The sequence below is a fragment of the Pogoniulus pusillus genome, chromosome 19, assembly GCF_015220805.1.
Source record: "Pogoniulus pusillus isolate bPogPus1 chromosome 19, bPogPus1.pri, whole genome shotgun sequence".
Classification (NCBI taxonomy): domain Eukaryota; kingdom Metazoa; phylum Chordata; class Aves; order Piciformes; family Lybiidae; genus Pogoniulus; species Pogoniulus pusillus.
Window position 1 is genome coordinate 14508391 of NC_087282.1, and position 19909 is coordinate 14528299.

At 50.2% G+C, this 19909-nt stretch overlaps 2 protein-coding genes and 1 long non-coding RNA gene across 3 annotated transcripts in view; all 3 read right to left on the reverse strand.

Annotated features, from left to right (window-relative positions):
* The window catches only part of LOC135184151 (serine/threonine-protein kinase PAK 1-like), a 52241-nt gene that overhangs the window by 8844 nt on the left and 23488 nt on the right, over nucleotides 1-19909 (reverse strand). The gene's annotated exons all lie outside the window — the stretch shown is intronic.
* LOC135183695 (uncharacterized) lies at nucleotides 1903-4028 on the reverse strand. The gene is made up of 3 exons (XR_010305663.1): nucleotides 3421-4028; nucleotides 2596-2748; nucleotides 1903-2108 (listed from the first exon to the last, which is right to left on the reverse strand). It is a non-coding gene; the product is annotated as an uncharacterized LOC135183695 (long non-coding RNA).
* Nucleotides 4159-9067, reverse strand: LOC135183752 (serine/threonine-protein kinase PAK 3-like). The gene is made up of 10 exons (XM_064158937.1): nucleotides 8984-9067; nucleotides 8169-8325; nucleotides 7807-7870; nucleotides 7340-7388; nucleotides 6705-6814; nucleotides 6492-6609; nucleotides 6295-6394; nucleotides 5677-5873; nucleotides 4756-4893; nucleotides 4159-4254 (listed from the first exon to the last, which is right to left on the reverse strand). Exons 1-10 carry the CDS (start codon nucleotides 9065-9067, stop codon nucleotides 4159-4161), a joined length of 1113 nt encoding a protein of 370 aa, XP_064015007.1.

The following is a 19909-nucleotide window of genomic DNA, read 5'->3' on the forward strand; positions in this document are numbered from 1 at the left end:
GAGGCTGCTGCACACACGCAGAGTGCTCTGAACACTACTGGAGACTGCTGGGAACAGACGCCTTATGTAGTGGTACCCCATTGTTACATCACAAATAGTTGCTCCACCAAGCCCCTGATGTGGGGACTCGGCCTGTCCCTGGCTGCACAACAGCAGTGTCTCAGATTCTACAGTGCAGTTCAGACCCACTCACCAACCTTCAAATAACAGTGCTATTTGTGTTCCTTACTGAGAATGTTATGTTAGTGAAGGCAGGTTTTTGACCTCATTGCTGTGTTCCCAATTCCCTTTCCCTCTCCCACCAGGACAAGCTATCTTTAAAAGACACCACACAGTAACTGGTGGCCCGTACGGGGAACGAGATGGTTGCTGGTTTGCATAGTTTGAATTGGAAAAAATACAGCATTAAAGCTTAGGAAAATGCTGCCTCTCAGTGAAGCTGGCATGGAGAATTGAAAGCTTGCGGAGGGACGCGGACGGGCGAGAAGGGGAGCTGCAGGAAGCGCCTTGAGGCGTTAGAGGCGGTTGAAGGTGAAGCGGCCGAGCCCGCGGCTGACCGACAGCACGGAGCCGAGCGGCCAGCACGGGGCGAGCTGGAGGCGTGGGGTAGAGCGGAGCAGGCAGACCCGGGCGTGTTTTCCCCTCCGGATCGGAATCCGCGGGCTGCGGAAAACGCAGGCGGCTCCGCCGTGCCGGCAGCCTTCCCTGGACTCGTAGGCGCAGGCAATGCTCCAAAGACGGCGGCCGTCGGAAGCAGCGCCGTCCTGTTTGGCGAGCTGACTGCCGTTGGGGCCATCTTCTTGCTGGGCGCAGCCGCTCCCAGTTCACGGCTGAGCTGGTGACTCCAGAATAAACCGCCCGGCCCTGCACTATCACCTGGTTCTCAGGATCACAGGATATGAAGGGGTTGGAAGGGACCTAAGGAGATCATAGAGTGCAAACACCATCCCCCCCATCCCACCACCCCTGCCCCCGGCCAGAGCAGGACAACACTACCTAACCCAGCTCACAGAGGAACACATCCAGACAGACCTTGGAAGTCTCCAGAGAAGCCACCCCTCTCCACAGGGCTGCTCTCCAGCAGATCCCCTCCCAGCCTGGACTGGTGCAGTTTATTATTCCTCCCCAGGTGCAGGACCCTGCACTTGCCTTGTTGAACTTCATCTGGTTCCTCTGTGCCCAGCTCTCCAGTCAGTCCAGGTCTCTCTGGATAGCTGCACAGCCTTCAGCTGTACCGGCCAAGCCGATAAAAATGCCATGAATGCTCTAGGCCTGGGGCAGAGTGTCTGGAATCTCCGTAGGGCTGACTTCTTCCCATTATCCCATGTCTTCTTCCATGGGACTGCTTGTAAAAAGGGAGCCTCCACCTTTTTGTAGCCTCCTTTTAACTACTGGAGGTGATCAAAACCTGTTCTTTCAGGGTTTCCTCATACGGCAACTTCCCAGTTCTTGGACCATATTACTGTGCTCCTCTGTGTATCCTCTGCAGGCCAACCACATCTGTTTTGCAGAGCAGTGACTAAAAGTGAACACAGTACTCCAGCTGTGGCCGGGACAGCTTTGAGTAGAGTGAAGATGGTCATTACCTGTCTCTCTTAGCCCCTTTTCATCTTAAAGGAACGAAAGCATTAGGAATGATAATAAAATGATTGTATTTTCCCTTTCCATCTGAAAAATAAAGGAACTAGAAAGCAGTAGGAATGATAACAGAAATGATCATATTTTCCCTTTCCATCTGAAAAATAAAGGAACTAGAAAGCAGTAGGAATGATAATAGAAATGATCATATTTTCCCTTTCCATCTGAAAAATAAAGGAACTAGAAAGCAGTAGGAATGATAACAGAAATGATCATATTTTCCCTTTCCATCTGAAAAATAAAGGAACTAGAAAGCAGTAGGAATGATAACAGAAATGATTGTATTTTATTAATAGCAAAAATAACAACAACAATAACACTACAGACGCAGGTCGGAGTTGCTCCCCCTCTTAGCCACCAGGAGTATGACCACTGGTTTCTTTGCCCCTCCATCTGTCCTGCAGCACATGGGTTGAGGGTTTTCTTCTCAGTCCTGCTCTGAGCTGCTGATGTAGTTGGGAGCTAACTGGCTGAGGTAGGAATTATAAAAAGAGAATTATTTTTACTTTCCCCAAAAGCCCCACCCCTAAACTATACACAGAACTAGTTAAGGTTTATTTACAGGTTCTAAGTCAGTCAGGAAATCTTCACAAGGATGCTTTGGGCAAGTTTAGTAATTTAGGAAAGTCAGAAAATGGAAAAGGCTAAGCTACAAGACAGCTTTACCCTGCTTAAAAGTCAGGCTGAGCAGAAAACCTAGGTGTTGTAGTTTCTTGTGCGAGAGCACGGCAGCCTGAGATTATTTCACGCTACTCTCTTTCTATTGGAGATGAAAATACAGAAAGGTTGTGTTTAAAGATGTGCAGGGTCATGGGAGTGAATAGCATAATAACGATATCTGGAGGGGGCCAGTTTGTCCCCTGGGATGGAACTTGGTCTTTGTAGTTTTCTTAGGGACTCTGGAATAACGCGGAGCCCCTCAAACCATGACGCTAGGGAGCAGCAGATTGTACTCACAGAGGTGAAGCAGGACTTTAGCAGTGATCCCTGCTGAATTTCTCTGCGGCAGCCTCTGAAACTGCAAGCAATATCCCGTTGTGGATCCACGCGGCATTAAGTCAGACGCGAACGAAACCCGCCGAAGTCCAAAGTGCCTGTAGACACAGCTGCCTGTGAGGCAAAGATCATGGAGAGGCACTGTTTTAGCAGCGCAGGCACAAAATCAAACTGCTGGCAGCTCTCTCTCTAGTAGACCTTAAGGACTTGGGAAACTTGCAGACATGCCGGGGAGCGAGCGGTACTAGAGCGGACCTGCACAGAACGGTGCGAGCGCAGGAACCGCGTGCTTTTTTCCTCACTCTCTTTATAAGCTTCCTAGGCTTTGTGTCTGCTGCCATATGTACAATGGGCCTGCAGAATCCAGCCAATCGCCAGCCGATCCCAGCGTGGGCTTTCCCACGAGTCAGTACCCATGCGGAAAAGGGCACCTTTTGCTGTTCTCCCTTCAAGTCTGCAAGGCAGGGGGAAGCAGTTTTGCACCTTCTTCTTCTCCCATTCACACCTCCCGAGACGGAGGGTGGGGAAGAAGGCATTTGGAGTGCCCCACAACAGTCCACCCAGGTAGCAATGGACAGATGTGTCTAGGAATTCAGAGGGATGGGTGATAAGCCCTTGCAGCTCAGTGAGGGCTGTGTGCTGTCTATAGGTTAGTCCTCCTGCATGCAATACCAACAGTATTTAACAATAGCCCAAACACTGGTTAACAGCAGTGCACAGTTAAATAAGCAATTGATTGCTCTGTCCCTGGCAGAGCAATAGTAAAGTTCATGGTAGTGACTTAGCTGCTTTGAGTCCATGGCTGGAGGTCATGCTTTCCAAGTCCTGACGCCATCATCCACTGGCCACATCGGTGTGATGTGCCTCCGTCTCCTGTGTAGATGGTCCTTCCTCTCCCAGGTGCTGGTCAGGTACTGGTCCATGTCCCGGAATCTGGTCCTCGGCCTGGCCTCAGTCCTGCAAAGAGAGAAACTTGCCTCGGCACGTAGTAGCCGGGCTTAGCAATTAATAGCTGGGGACAACTCACCTCACACTTATGCAGTGGGTCCTCCCATTAGCATCCAGGGCTTCCCAGGCCTATAAGCCCCTGGGCTTAGCCAGTATCATGAGCACAACCCCACTAGAGAGCACATTAACCAGCACAGGTTGGCCCACTTGAATTTGGGACAAGGAATTATCCTTGGTCCCTCCTGGCACGTGCTCAGTGACCACTGTTGGCTCAGCTAGGCAGAAGGTCTTAATCCTGGGGCTGCTGTAGCTCCCCCAATGATTGTTGACCATAAGAACTGCCTGAGCCACTGCTGCCACAACTTAGTGTTTTGCCTCCTGCCTAGGAGGCGAGAAAGGGTTAACTCCCCTTCCTGGACAAGCAGAAGCCTCTCCAGGAGGTGGGAAGTGCTGGGAAAACAGCTTCCTGCCTTCTTCTTCCCCCATTCAAACTTCCAGGGACAGAGCCGGGGGAGCACTCCAAATCCCTTCTTCCCTCCCACAGCAGGTGCCACAGCAGAACGTTGGCCACAAGCGCTAGTGTCTCCTCCTCCTCTTCTCATTCAGTTGCTTTGCCGCCATGATGAGAGGAGTCAGACTGGAGAGCGACTTGGCTGATTGTAAAAATGGATGCTGTTGGAGGAAGAAAAAGAGAGGAACCATAGCTTCCCAAAGCCAGCTACTCACAGGCTCATGCAGTAGTGTTCCTCGGGTTACCAGGAAATGCACAAACAGCACTGTGGGGACCACCTGCACCTTCATGCCCAGCACCTTGCTACCACAGGCAGACACAGCTCATCATCACATTAATCCCTGAGGGGCATAAGCCATTGCGCTGGGAAGCCCAGTACGTCTAGGAAGTGTTATCCCAGTAGCGTCTAGGCCCACATGCTCCTCTGAAGACCACTGCGGGACTGCTCTGGTTGAAGAGGTGCCTGCTTTCTGCAAGGGAGGGTGGACTAGATGTCCTTCAAAGGTGCCTTCCAACCCAAACCAGTCTGTGATTCTTGTCCTTTGAAAAGCACTGTGACTAGAGAGCACTAAGTGGGGGGTCCGTAGATGCCTTCAGGCCGTAGCTGATGAGAAGGCCATCCATAGTGCAGCTGTTTCACTTGCAGCTGCTTTGGGCTTTACCTCCAGAAGCTGCTCAGCTGACCATCGCCTGTTCTCATCCACCTCCAGGCAGCAGTTCAGAAAGTCACACAACAGCAGGGAATGTTGCCCGGGGTTCTTCAGCTTTGGTGTTCCGTTCTGGGCTATCAGTTTTATCGCCTACAGAGAAAGGGAACGTGACACTCCACCTGCTTGTTTCATATCCACAAGTGCTTACACTAGACCCCAGTCTGATTCTCAAGGTCCAGTCTCCAGCAGCAGTTTCTTCCCTGGCAGAGGGTTAGAGGTGATGTTTCTATTCCAACAAATAAGTCTCCCAATTGTTTCGGGAGGCCACAGCTCTTCCAACATCTCAAAGACCTTGCCTTGACAGGCGAATGCACTGGCTCGCCCAGTTAGCTTGAACTACACCACCAAAAGCAGATTTACTTTCATAGGGGTAGTCCAAATTCTTTTGCTCTGTTCTGCATAGAAAATGGTAACCAACCGCATAAACCAATCTGGTTATCTTTCTCCAAAGACTAAGATATAGAACCACTGCAGAGTGCACAGGAAACAGGGCAATCTCATGTTCTCTGACCGCCCAGAAAAAGGAGGAGACCTATGAGATGGGGGGAAATGGAAGCTGCCCACTCCCCAGAGAGGCAAGCAAGTGCCCTTGCAATTTCCTTCCTCTTTCCAGCTCTAGCAGCGGAGGACTGTGTGAACGAGGATGGAGATGGAAGTCCATCCACACAGTTGCCCAGAGTGTATCTGCCAGTCCCACGGCTTAGGACTAGGGCTAGCCAGAAAAAAGAAAGGTGATACTAGTAGGGGACTCCCTTCTCAAGGGAGGCCTTGAGAGAACTAGTTCACACTGATGTGACTTGAGATTCTGGCTCGTGGGAGCCAAACCATGGTACAGATTGGAAAGACAGTGGTATCTATTTATCTGCCCCTTACCTCGTGAGGACGTTGGTCCAAGTAAGGAGGTTCTCCTTCCACCATTTCTATTGCCGTGATGCCAAGTGACCAGATGTCCACTTTAGGGCCGTATGGTTCTTCTCTTGCCACTTCCGGTGCTATCCAGTAAGGAGTCCCGACCATTGATGTCCTCCTACTCTTCTCAGGGGTGGTGTGAGCAGAGAAGCCAAAATCAGCTGAGAAGAAAAACAAGTATTGTTAAAGCCAGCTAGAGGGATGAAACCGAGCAGAAGCAATGCCCACTACGGTTGATTCTATCTGGAACAGCAGCCATGAGCTGGTTACTTAGTGCTGTAGCCAGTGAAATACTGGACTGGTCCCTTAAAAAACATCCCTCAAGTTGCATGCAGTGCCTTTTACGCACTTGGAGCTTTAGAATGTCACTGCCTCACTCTGGAAGGCACCTACCCAAACCAAAGCCACTCTTTATGCCTTTCCACTTCCTGTCCTTCTCTGCACACAGGATCTGCTCTCAGCCTGCACCAGTGGCCAGTGCACGACCACGGGCATCACCTTGGGGTAACTGGCAGTCACTCATCCAAATTGGTAGCCCCACACCCCATCCTGGGAATGCTGGTCCTGACCAAGAGTACCTACCCAGCTTGACAGATCCATCCATTCCAAGGAGGATATTGTCACTTTTGATGTCTCTGTGGATCACTTGGTTTGAGTGAAGGAAAGCCAGGCCTTGCAGGCACTGACAAGACAAAAGAGAAACGAGAGGGTGAAATTTACCACTTGTTGAGAAGTCCCATCCTGTCCAGGTAATCAGAAGCACACAGAGGATCCCTTACCTCCCTGCAGACAGCTGCTATCTGTCTTTCATGCATACGCACATTATGAACGAGGCCAGCCAGAGAGCCTCCAGACATGTATTCCATCACCACCCAGAGGTGAGAATTGACTCTGTAGCTGAAAAGACAACGATGTCAAAGAGATCAGTTTTCTGCTAGTGAATCTTTGGCTTGCAGTATGAACACAGGCGTGATACGAACATAAGTACGTACCTCTCTAAATAGTTCACAATGTTGGGATGCTTATTCTCCTTCGGGATCAGGATTTCTCTTAGTAAACGTTTTACTGGCGTGGTTAGGAATTTCAATTGCTTTATGGCCACCTGAAATGACATTGAAAACCATACACTTGAGCAGTCTGTTGCACGAGGCCTGAGTGAGCACGCCGTGAGTGTCTGTGGATGTCGTTGCCGAGCTGTGCCAAAGTGTCTTGTTAGGCACAGGAGCTCAGCGCCTTGCGTTACAACAGCCTCTTTCCCTGCCGCCTTGCGTGCTAGCTACAGGACAGGTGGAGATGTGCTCGCTGGTATTTAAAGTCTGCCTTTTGGCCCTCCCTACACATTTGGCCAGTCGCCTCTCGCCTCCCCTGTCTAGTCTTGCTCTTGACGTGGCAAGAAGAGACAGGGACGCCCCTTTGCTCTCTCTCAATTCTGTTTTTCTATGGTGAGATTTTGGGGCAGGGCTTGCATAGATTCAAAACTTCTGCCTTGAGAAAGGAAGTGAATGTTAAGGTGCAGAGGGGAAGCCTTTGCAGTAAAAGTCTACTGCTGACTGCAAGCTCCATCCCCAGTTCACACCCAAGGAGAGAGACGAAGGCCTGCAGAATCTGCTGGACTGATGGCACTGACCTCTCGTCCTGTGTAAGATTCACGTGCACGATAAACTCTTCCCGATGCCCTAGAAATGAAACAGCAGCAAAGGAATGAGAAGATGTTTAGTCCCGATGAAAGATGTTTAGTCCCAGTGAATGAAAGCAAGCCCAGGCGGGAGACAGCTCTCTGCTGCTTGTAGTGGTTCTAAGCCACCTTTGTGCAGCCACTCCTTCAGCCAGCAGCGCACAGTGCAGGAGCCCACCAGCCCTGTATCCAAGATAAAACCTAATTCCAACATGAAGGGCTGGTGCAGCAGTCCAGTTCCTCCTGATCATCCTCTTTGATTGCCTTTGTGGCTACATCCTGGTTGATTGTATGATCTTTCTGGAGGATCTTTCCCCATTACTCTAAACTGACCTGCTGCAGCATCACAGTCACGAGCTGGCTATGGCAGCATGCTCGCTCTTGTGCGTTTCTGTGTTAGTAACTGTGCCTGGACTTACCCTTTACCAATTTCTGCCAACAGCATGTATTTCTGCTTAGGATCTCCCACACTCAAAAGGCTGCCTAAAAGAAACAAAAGCAAAGATGCTTGCTTCAGAGGGGAGCAGATCCGGTCACAGTCTTCTGCACTGTCTTTGCCTTTGGTGTAGGAGGAAGCTCAGGCAAACCCAGCCCACTCACAGCTGCCCTCACAGGCAGAAGGGCTATCCAGAGTGCCCTTTACTTCCTCCAAGCACAAACACAACTTGTGCAAGGGAATTGTTAAGTGCCTCTTGACACTCAACTGAGGATGAACATTTGCATGTCCCAAGACACGCAGACCATGCACTGGTTGGGCAGACCCCATACACAGAATACGTACGCAGTTTCTCTAGGAGGAGCTCTGTTTTTGTCTCCTTGGGTTTCTTCCTCTGCCCGTCTGACTTGCTGCATGAAGTCTTTTTCTTTGCGGCTTCAGGCTGAGGAGTGGCTGCTGGTGCTGATGCAGGGTCAGGATTGATTGCAGAGCCTGGGCAGTTCTGTGACAAGGAAAGGATCTGGGTCAGAAAGGTGGCTTGTAGAGATGCCCCAGAGGTGACATTTCAAATGCAAGCCCTTAGGAAGGCTGTTTGCCACATCCAGGGCTCTTAAAACGCTTGCGTTTGGTGTCTCGTCTCAAACTGAAGAGGCAAAGCTGAAAGGCTAGTTTTACACAGGGCCATGGCTGGCTTCACGTTCAGTTTGCACTCGTTTTCTGAGAGATGATGGAAACCAGGAGTGTGCCTTGAGGCAAGGATACAGAAACAGATCTCTCCTGGGACCCACAGCCTTGCTGCTACGTAAGTGAGCAGAAGCAGGGAGCATCCCTCCTTTCTGATCAGAACTGTTGAACTGACTTCTCACCAGCATTGCAAGCTCTAGGGAGTGGTCATCAGGACTGCACTCCAGTCCTTCAGAGACCTTCCTTCTCTCTACAATGCAGAGCTCTGTAGGATTCTTCTCACCAAACTTCACTCATGGAAGAGTTAGGGCTGTGGTCTCAGCTGTTCATTTAGCTACTTAGGCTGTGAAGAAGGACAGGTACCTCCAGGGGGCAGTTTCTTCCACGGGTCCTGCAACTTTGTGATCTACACCTGACAACTGCTCTTTCCACTGATGGCAAAGAGCCTACACAGATAACTCTGGACTGGGACTTACCCCTTTTCCATTTTTGGGACATGTTGCCCTAACAGATGGACAATCATTATTATCTTTCTCGTCGTTATCTTCATTCTCCCTCATCATCCTCTTCACTTTTTTCACGGAACAGTTTTCACGAGAACAGTCTGATGATGTTTCTGATGATGATTCGGATGAAGCTTCAGATGATGCTTCATATGATGATTCAGATGGTGATTTGGATGGCAATTCATATGACGCTTCGGATGATGCTTCATATGATGCTTCATATGATGTTTTGGATGATGATTCAGATGACGCTTCAGATGATGCTTCATATGACGATTCAGATGGTGATTTGGAGGATGATTCTGTGCTGCTCTGTGGACAGACAGGAGCACGAGGAATGGTCACCCTCTAGGGCTTGGGAGGTTTGGTAATTACACACAACTTCAGTCTTCAGAGACACGAGAAACCAACCTAGCCATGCCTGTAGTCCTACAGGCCTGTGTTTTAAGTTACGCTTGGCACATACGTCACGGTAGGAGAACTCCAAGCCCTTGGTCTTCATCCAAGTGCTGTCTGACTCAAGACATGCTGCTCTAAATTACACCACCTACAGTGCTGACCAAACCTGGGACTTACTGGTTTTGTATCTTCAGGCTGCGGCAGAGGTGGAAGTTCATTGGCCTCTTCCTCATGTGGGCTTTCTGGTGCTGGTTGTGTGCTCTGTGGACAGATAGGAGTACAAGTGATGGTCACCATCCTAGGGCTTGGGAGGTTTGGTAATTACACACAACTTCGGTCTGCTTAGACGTGAGAAACCAACCTAGATATACCAGCAGTCCTACAGGCCTCCCTCCTTTTTAACTCGGCACAGTTTCAGTGGGAAGCTCACAGAGATCTGTTAGGAGTAATTGCTCTTGGTGGCTTCCATTCCTGCTCATAGCAGATAGGTCATTCCTATGCTCAGTCCAGTCTTATTTTCACAAAATGTAGTGTTTGGATAGACCACTGGAAGCCACTTCCAGTTGCCTTTGTTAAGTGTTTACCAGCTGCTTTAGAGCAGGCTACAAGAAACCACTTAGAGAACTGAGGCAAATAAAAGGCACCGTTCTACACATCCAACATCCATAGGGTCCAGCTGGAATACCACTAAGGGGACCAAGCCACAGGAAACAAGGGAGACCTCATCTTTGCACCCGAGTTTCACTGTGTAAATGACCGTATTGCTGCCCTACCCCACCTGGACCTGAGCACTGCGTCCTACAGCTGACCACAGAGCATTGCAGCTTCTCTGACACTCGGTTCTGACTGATAGCCAGCTTCTAAAGGGACGTGGTGAAAGAGGCTACTACTCTTGCCAGAGCAGGTAATGACACTTCAGCCGTTCTGAACACAAACTGACAGCACGTTCCACTGTTCTGAAGTGCTCTGAAAGTAAGAGGTCACTTGCACACTCACCGAAGGATGGCATCGTCTGAACAAATGGGTGACTTGTTCTGCAAAGGGAAAGGGAGAGTTAACCAGATGCTGCAATAAGGCTACCTGGGCTGGGGAACCCCCTGGAACAAATAGATGGCATCTTTCTTTACAAAACTCCCTCTGGTAGCAGCCGTTGTTCTACACAGCAGGCAACACAACAGGGCAATACTATACCAGGGGATTCTTTTTCTACAGCTTCTTGTATCTACTTTTTGCCCTGGTTTTGCCAGTAAATCAAGCCCGTTCAAATGCAAATCGTTCTTCAGCAGCTAGTGCCTATTCCGCCTGAGCTAACAAAGCGGGGGTTTACTTCCCTTTCTGTTTGCTTTAAATCGCTTATATGCATTGGATCTCTTCAGCTGCTGAAAATGGTTCCCCAAGAAAGCTTCCCCCAAATCCCCTTTTAAGCATGGCAGTTCTGTTCTGACATAGTACAGTAACAGCTCCTGAGGTCAGGGGCGCACACCAAATGCTTGGAAGTTTGCCTTTCCTCACAGGAGTAATGGCTGGTTTAGTGAGCATTCGGGTCAGGTTAGACAGCCAAGTCTTTTCATGACAGCATTCAGAAAAAGATGCTCTCCTCCCAGGAGAGGAGCGCTGGTTAGTAAACTCTGCAGATAACACCAGAGTGTGTGGAAGGAGCTCGGAGGAGCTCCTCCCTGTTTGCATTTTGGAAGCCTGTTGTGCTGGCTGAACCAGCAAACTGAGCAATTGCCAGACTCTGCTGCCACAGACGTGGTGGTTCCATGTGTCGGGAACTGCACCACTGCAAGTCAACTTTCCTTAAGAACCAACTAATTCGTAAGGAATACCAAAAGGTAGACGTTGATAGAGAAGGCAGGTTTGCTGCTGTATCGAACGAGAGCCTCTACTTACTTGTTAACGACTGTGCCATCATCCGGGGTTTGTCGTCCTCAGAAGATTCAAAGCATGGGCAAAATCACAAAGCAAGCTAGATGCAACATAGAATGCTGCTCCATGTTTGGATTCCAACGCAGCAGTTTTCCAGACTGCAGAGTCAAGGAAAAGAGCCTAAAAACCGGCGCGCTCTTCCTGGAAAGAGCTGGTGTCCGAGGCTGCTGCACACACGCAGAGTGCTCTGAACACTACTGGAGGACTGCTGGGAACAGACGCCTTATGTAGTGGTACCCCATTGTACATCACAATAGTTGCTCCACCAAGCCCCTGATGTGGGGACTCGGCCCTGTCCCTGGCTGCACAACAGCAGTGTCTCAGATTCTACAGTGCAGTTCAGACCCACTCACCAACCTTTCAAATAACAGTGCTATTTGTGTTCCTTACTGAGAATGTTATGTTAGTGAAGGCAGGTTTTTGACCTCATTGCTGTGTTCCCAATTCCTTTCCCTCTTCCCACCAGGACAAGCTATCTTTAAAAGACACCACACAGTAACTGGTGGCCCGTACGGGGAACGAGATGGTTGCTGGTTTGCATAGTTTGAATTGGAAAAAAATACAGCATTAAAGCTTAGGGAAAATGCTGCCTCTCAGTGAAGCTGGCATGGAGAATTGAAAGCTTGCGGAGGGGAGCGGCGGACGGGCGAGAAGGGAGCTGCAGGAAGCGCCTTGAGGCGTTAGAGGCGGTTGAAGGTGAAGCGGCCGAGCCCGCGGCTGACCGACAGCACGGAGCCGAGCGGCCAGCACGGGGCGAGCTGGAGGCGTGGGGTAGAGCGGAGCAGGCAGACCCGGGCGTGTTTTCCCCTCCGGATCGGAATCCGCGGGCTGCGGAAACGCAGGCGGCTCCGGCCGTGCCGGCAGCCTTCCCTGGACTCGTAGGCGCAGGCAATGCTCCAAAGACGGCGGCCGTCGGAAGCAGCGCCCGTCCTGTTTGGCGAGCTGACTGCCGTTGGGGCCATCTTCTTGCTGGGCGCAGCCGCTCCCAGTTCACGGGCTGAGCTGGTGACTCCAGAATAAACCGCACGGCCCTGAACTATCACCTGGTTCTCATGATCACAGGATATGAAGGGGTTGGAAGGGACCTAAGGAGATCATAGAGTGCAAACACCATCCCCCCCATCCCCACCACCCTGCCCCCGGCCAGAGCAGGACAACACTACTAACCCAGCTCACAGAGGAACACATCCAGACAGACCTTGGAAGTCTCCAGAGAATCCACCCCTCTCCACAGGGCTGCTCTCCAGCAGATCCCCTCCCAGCCTGGACTGGTGCAGTTTATTATTCCTCCCCAGGTGCAGGACCCTGCAACTTGCCCTTGTTGAACTTCATCTGGTTCCTCTGTGCCCAGCTCTCCAGTCAGTCCAGGGCTCTCTGGATAGCTGCACAGCCTTCAGCTGTACCGGCCAAGCCGATAAAAATGCCATGAATGCTCTAGGCCTGGGGCAGAGTGTCTGGAATCTCCGTAGGGCTGACTTCTCCCATTATCCCATGTCTTCTTCCATGGGACTGGCTTGTAAAAAGGGAGCCTCCACCTTTTTGTAGCCTCCTTTTAACTACTGGAGGTGATCAAAACCTGTTCTTTCAGGGTTTCCTCATACGGCAACTTCCCAGTTCTTGGACCATATTACAGTGCTCCTCTGTTGTATCCTCTGCAGGCCAACCACATCTGTTTTGCAGAGCAGTGACTAAAAGTGAACACAGTACTCCAGCTGTGGCCGGGACAGCTTTGAGTAGAGGTGAAGATGGTCATTACCTGTCTCCTCTTAGCCCCTTTTCATCTTAAAGGAACTAGAAAGCATTAGGAATGATAATAGAAATGATTGTATTTTCCCTTTCCATCTGAAAAATAAAGGAACTAGAAAGGCAGTAGGAATGATAACAGAAATGATCATATTTTCCCTTTCCATCTGAAAAATAAAGGAACTAGAAAGCAGTAGGAATGATAACAGAAATGATCATATTTTCCCTTTCCATCTGAAAAATAAAGGAACTAGAAAGCAGTAGGAATGATAACAGAAATGATTGTATTTTATTAATAGCAAAAATAACAACAACAATAACACTACAGACGCAGGTCGGAGTTGCTCCCCTCTTAGCCACCAGGAGTATGACCACTGGTTTTCTTTGCCCCTCCATCTGTCCTGCAGCACATGGGTTGAGGGTTTTCTTCTCAGTCCTGCTCTGAGCTGCTGATGTAGTTGGGAGCTAACTGGCTGAGGTAGGAATTATAAAAAGAGAATTATTTTTACTTTCCCCAAAAGCCCCACCCCTAAAACTATACACAGAACTAGTTAAGGTTTATTTACAGGTTCTAAGTCAGTCAGGAAATCTTCACAAGGATGCTTTGGGGCAAGTTTAGTAATTTAGGAAAGTCAGAAAAATGGAAAGGCTAAGCTACAAGACAGCGTTACCCTGCTTAAAAGTCAGGCTGAGCAGAAAACCTAGGTGTTGTAGTTTCTTGTGCGAGAGCACGGCAGCCTGTGAGATTATTTCACGCTACTCTCTTTCTATTGGAGATGAAAATACAGAAAGGTTGTGTTTAAAGATGTGCAGGGTCATGGGAGTGTAATAAGCATAATAACGATATCTGGGGGGGCCAGTTTGTCCCTGGGATGGAACTTGTCCTTTGTAGTTTTCTTAGGGGACTCTGGAATAACGCGGACGCCCCTCCAAACCATGACGCTAGGGAGCAGCAGATTGTACTCACAGAGGTGAAGCAGGACTTTAGCAGTGATCCCTGCTGAATTTCTCTGCGGCAGCCTCTGAAACTGCAAGCAATATCCCGTTGTGGATTCCACGCGGCATTAAGTCAGACGCGAACGAAACCCGCCGAAGTCCAAAGTGCCTGTAGACACAGCTGCCTGTGAGGCAAAGATCATGGAGAGGCACTGTTTTTAGCAGCGCAGGCACAAAATCAAACTGCTGGCAGCTCTCTCTCTAGAGACCTTAAGGACTTGGGAAACTTGCAGACATGCCGGGGAGCGAGCGGTACTAGAGCGGACCTGCACAGAACGGTGCGGAGCGCAGGAACCGCGTGCTTTTTTCCTCACTCTCTTTATAAGCTTTCCTAGGCTTTGTGTCTGCTGCCATATGTACAATGGGCCTTGCAGAATCCAGCCAATCGCCAGCCGATCCCAGCTGTGGGCTTTCCCACGAGTCCAGTAACCATGCGGAAAAGGGCACCTTTTGCTGTTCTCCTTCAAGTCTGCAAGGCAGGGGAAGCAGTTTTGCAACCTTCTTCTTCTCCCATTCACACCTCCCGAGACGGAGGGTGGGGAAGAAGGCATTTGGGAGTGGCCCCACAACAGTCCACCCAGGTAGCAATGGACAGATGTGTCTAGGAATTCAGAGGGATGGGTGATAAGCCCTTGCAAGCTCAGTGAGGCTGTGTGCTGTCCTATAGGTTAGTCCTCCTGCATGCAATACCAACAGTATTTAACAATAGCCCAAACACTGGTTAACAGCAGTGCACAGTTAAATAAGCAATTGATTGCTCTGTCCCTGGCAGAGCAATAGTAAAGTTCATGGTAGTGACTTAGCTGCTTTGAGTCCATGGCTGGAGGTCATGCTTTCCAAGTCCTGACTGCCATCATCCACTGGCCACATCGGTGGTGATGTGCCTCCGTCTCCTGTGTAGATGGTCCTTCCTCTCCCAGGTGCTGGTCAGGTACTGGTCCATGTCCCGGAATCTGGTCCTCGGCCTGGCCTCAGTCCTGCAAAGAGAGAAACTTGCCTCGGCACGTAGTAGCCGGGCTTAGCAATTAATAGCTGGGGACAAATCACCTCACACTTATGCAGTGGGTCCTCCCATTAGCATCCAGGGCTTCCCAGGCCTATAAGCCCCTGGGCTTAGCCAGTATCATGAGCACAACCCCACTAGAGAGCAGATTAACCAGCACAGGTTGGCCCCACTTGAATTTGGGACAAGGAATTATCCTTGCTCCCTCCTGGCACGTGCTCAGTGGACCACTGTTGGCTCAGCTAGGCAGAAGGTCTTAATCCTGGGGCTGCTGTAGCTCCCCCAATGATTGTTGACCATAAGAACTGCCTGAGCCACGTGCTGCCACAACTTAGTGTTTTGCCTCCTGCCTAGGAGGCGAGAAAGGGTTTAACTCCCCTTCCTGGACAAGCAGAAAGCCTCTCCAGGAGGTGGGAAGTGCTGGGAAAACAGCTTCCTGCCTCTTCTTCCCCCATTCAAACTTCCAGGGACAGAGCCGGGGGGGAGCACTCCAAATCCCTTCTTCCTCCCACAGCAGGTGCCACAGCAGAACGTTGGCCACAAGCGCTAGAGTCTCCTCCTCCTCTTCTCATTCAGTTGCTTTGCCGCCCTGATGAGAGGAGTCAGACTGGAGAGCGACTTGGCTGATTGTAAAAATGGATGCTGTTGGAGGAAGAAAAAGAGAGGAACCATAGCTTCCCAAAGCCAGCTACTCACAGGCTCATGCAGTAGTGTTCCCTCGGGTTACCAGGAAATGCACAAACAGCACTGTGGGGACCACCTGCACCTTCATGCCCCAGCACCTTGCTACCCACAGGGCAGACACAGCTCATCATCACATTAATCCCTGAGGGGGCATAAAGCCATTGCGCTGGGAAGCCCAGTACGTCTAGGAAGTGTTATCCCAGTAGCGTCTAGGCCCACATGCTCCTCTGAAGACCACTGCGGGACTGCTCTGGTTGAAGAGGTGCCTGCTTTCTGCAAGGGAGGGTGGACTAGATGTCCTCAAAGGTGCCTTCCAACCCAAACCAGTCTGTGATTCTTGTCCTTTGAAAAGCACTGTGACTAGAGAGCACTAAGTGGGGGTCCGTAGATGCCTTCAGGCCGTAGCTGATGAGAAGGCCATCCATAGTGCAGCTGTTTCACTTGCAGCTGCTTTGGGCTTTACCTCCAGAAGCTGCTCAGCTGACCATCGCCTGTTCTCATCCACCTCCAGGCAGCAGTTCAGAAAGTCACACAACAGCAGGGAGTGTTGCCCGGGGTTCTTCAGCTTTGGTGTTCGTTCTGGGCTATCAGTTTTTATCGCCTACAGAGAAAGGGAACGTGACACTCCACCTGCTTGTTTCATATCCACAAGTGCTTACACTAGACCCCAGTCTGATTCTCAAGGTCCAGTCTCCAGCAGCAGTTTCTTCCCTGGCAGAGGGTTAGAGGTGATGTTTCTACTCCAACAAATAAGTCTCCAATTGTTTCGGGAGGCCACAGCTCTTCCAACATCTCAAAGACCTTGCCTTGACAGGCGAATGCACTGGCTCGCCCAGTTAGCTTGAACTACACCACCAAAAGCAGATTTACTTTCATAGGGGTAGTCCAAATTCTTTTGCTCTGTTCTGCATAGAAAATGGTAACCAACCGCATAAACTAATCTGGTTATCTTTCTCCAAAGACTAAGATATAGAACCACTACAGAGTGCACAGGAAACAGGGCAATCTCATGTTCTCTGACCGCCCAGAAAAAGGAGGAGACCTATGAGATGGGGGGAAATGGAAGCTGCCCCACTCCCCCAGAGAGGCAAGGCAAGTGCCCTTGCAATTTCCTTCCTCTTCCAGCTCTAGCAGCGGAGGACTGTGTGAACGAGGATGGAGATGGAAGTCCATCCACACAGTTGCCCAGAGTGTATCTGCCAGTCCCACGGCTTAGGACTAGGGCTAGCCAGAAAAAAGAAAGGTGATACTAGTAGGGGACTCCCTTCTCAAGGGAGGCCTTGAGAGAACTAGTTCACACTGATGTGACTTGAGATTCTGGCTCGTGGGAGCCAACCATGGTACAGATTGGAAAGACAGTGTATCTATTTATCTGCCCCTTACCTCGTGAGGACGTTGGTCCAAGTAAGGAGGTTCTCCTTCCACCATTTCTATTGCCGTGATGCCAAGTGACCCGATGTCCACTTTAGGGCCGTATGGTTCTTCTCTTGCCACTTCCGGTGCTATCCTGTAAAGGAGTCCCGACCATTGATGTCCTCCTACTCTTCTCAGGGGTGGTGTGAGCAGAGAAGCCAAAATCAGCTGAGAAGAAAAACAAGTATTGTTAAAGCCAGCTAGAGGGATGAAACCGAGCAGAAGCAATGCCCACTACGGTTGATTCTATCTGGAACAGCAGCAGCCATGAGCTGGTTACTTAGTGCTGTAGCCAGTGAAATACTGGACTGGTCCCTTAAAAAACATCCCTCAAGTTGCATGCAGTGCCTTTACGCACTGGAGCTTTAGAATGTCACTGCCTCACTCTGGAAGGCACCTACCCAAACCAAAGCCACTCTTTATGCCTTTCCACTTCCTGTCCTTCTCTGCACACAGGATCTGCTCTCAGCCTGCACCAGTGGCCAGTGCACGACCACGGCAACACCTTGGGGTAACTGGCAGTCACTCATCCAATTGGTAGCCCCACACCCCATCCTGGGAATGCTGGTCCTGACCAAGAGTACCTACCCAGCTTGACAGATCCATCCATTCCAAGGAGGATATTGTCACTTTTGATGTCTCTAGTGGATCACTTGGTTTGAGTGAAGGAAAGCCAGGCCTTGCAGGCACTGACAAGGACAAAAGAGAAACGAGAGGGTGAAATTTACCACTTGTTGAGAAGTCCATCCTGTCCCGGTAATCAGAAGCACACAGAGGATCCCTTACCTCCCTGCAGACCAGCTGCTATCTGTCTTTCATGCATACGCACATTATGAACGAGGCCAGCCAGAGAGCCCTCCAGACATGTATCCAACACCACCCCGAGGTGAGAATTGACTCTGTAGCTGAAAAGACAACGATGTCAAAGAGATCAGTTTTCTGCTAGTGAATCTTTGGCTTGCAGTATGAACACAGGCGTGATACGAACATAAAGTACGTACCTCTCTAAATAGTTCACAATGTTTGGGGATGCTTATTCTCCTTCGGGATCAGGAATTCTCCTTAGTAAACGTTTTACTGGCGTGGTTAGGAATTTCAATTGCTTTATGGCCACCTGAAATGACATTGAAAACCATACACTTGAGCAGTCTGTTGCACGAGGCCTGAGTGAGCACGCCGTGAGTGTCTGTGGATGTCGTTGCCGAGCTGTGCCAAAGTGTCTTGTTAGGCACAGGAGCTCAGCGCCTTGCGTTACAACAGCCTCTTTCCCTGCCGCCTTGCGTGCTAGCTACAGGGACAGGTGGAGATGTGCTCGCTGGTATTTAAAGTCTGCCTTTTGGGCCCTCCCTACACATTTGGCCAGTCGCCTCTCGCCTCCCCTGTCTAGTCTTGCTCTTGACGTGGCAAGAAGAGACAGGGACGCCCCTTTGCTCTCTCTCAATTCTGTTTTTCTATGGTGAGATTTTGGGGCAGGGCTTGCATAGATTCAAAACTTCTGCCTTGAGAAAGGAAGTGAATGTTAAGGTGCAGAGGGGAAGCCCTTTGCAGTAAAAGTCTACTGCTGACTGCAAGCTCCATCCCCAGTTCACACCCAAGGAGAGAGACGAAGGCCTGCAGAATCTGCTGGACTGATGGCAACTGACCTCTCGTCCTGTGTAAGATTCACGTGCACGATAACTCTTCCCGATGCCCTAGAAATGAAACAGCAGCAAAGGAATGAGAAGATGTTTAGTCCCGATGAAAGATGTTTAGTCCCAGTGAATGAAAGCAAGCCCAGGCGGGAGACAGCTCTCTGCTGCTTGTAGTGGTTCTAAGCCACCTTTGTGCAGCCACTCCTTCAGCCAGCAGCCGCACAGTGCAGGAGCCCACCAGCCCTGTATCCAAGATAAAACCTAATTCCAACATGAAGGGCTGGTGCAGCAGTCCAGTTCCTCCTGATCATCCTCTTTGATTGCCTTTGTGGCTACATCCTGGTTGATTGTATGGTTTTTCTGGAGGATCTTTCCCATTACCTAAACTGACCTGCTGCAGCATCACAGTCACGAGCTGGCTATGGCAGCATGCTCGCTCTTGTGCGTTTCTGTGTTAGTAACTGTGCCTGGACTTACCCTTTACCAATTTTCTGCCAACAGCATGTATTTCTGCTTAGGATCTCCCACACTCAAAAGGCTGCCTAAAAGAAACAAAAGCAAAGATGCTTGCTTCAGAGGGGAGCAGATCCGGTCACAGTCTTCTGCACTGTCCTTTGCCTTTGGTGTAGGAGGAAGCTCAGGCAAACCCAGCCCACTCACAGCTGCCCTCACAGGCAGAAGGGCTATCCAGAGTGCCCTTTACTTCCTAAAGCACAAAACACAACTTGTGCAAGGGAATTGTTAAGTGCCTCTTGACACTCAACTGAGGATGAACATTTGCATGTCCCAAGACAACGCAGACCATGCACTGGTTGGGCAGACCCATACCAGAATACGTACGCAGTTTCTCTAGGAGGAGCTCTGTTTTTGTCTCCTTGGGTTTCTTCCTCTGCCCGTCTGACTTGCTGCATGAAGTCTTTTCTTTGCGGCTTCAGGCTGAGGAGTGGCGGCTGGTGCTGATGCAGGGTCAGGATTGATTGCAGAGCCTGGGCAGTTCTGTGACAAGGAAAGGATCTGGGTCAGAAAGGTGGCTGTGTAGAGATGCCCCAGAGGTGACATTTCAAATGCAAGCCCTTAGGAAGGTGCTGTTTGCCACAT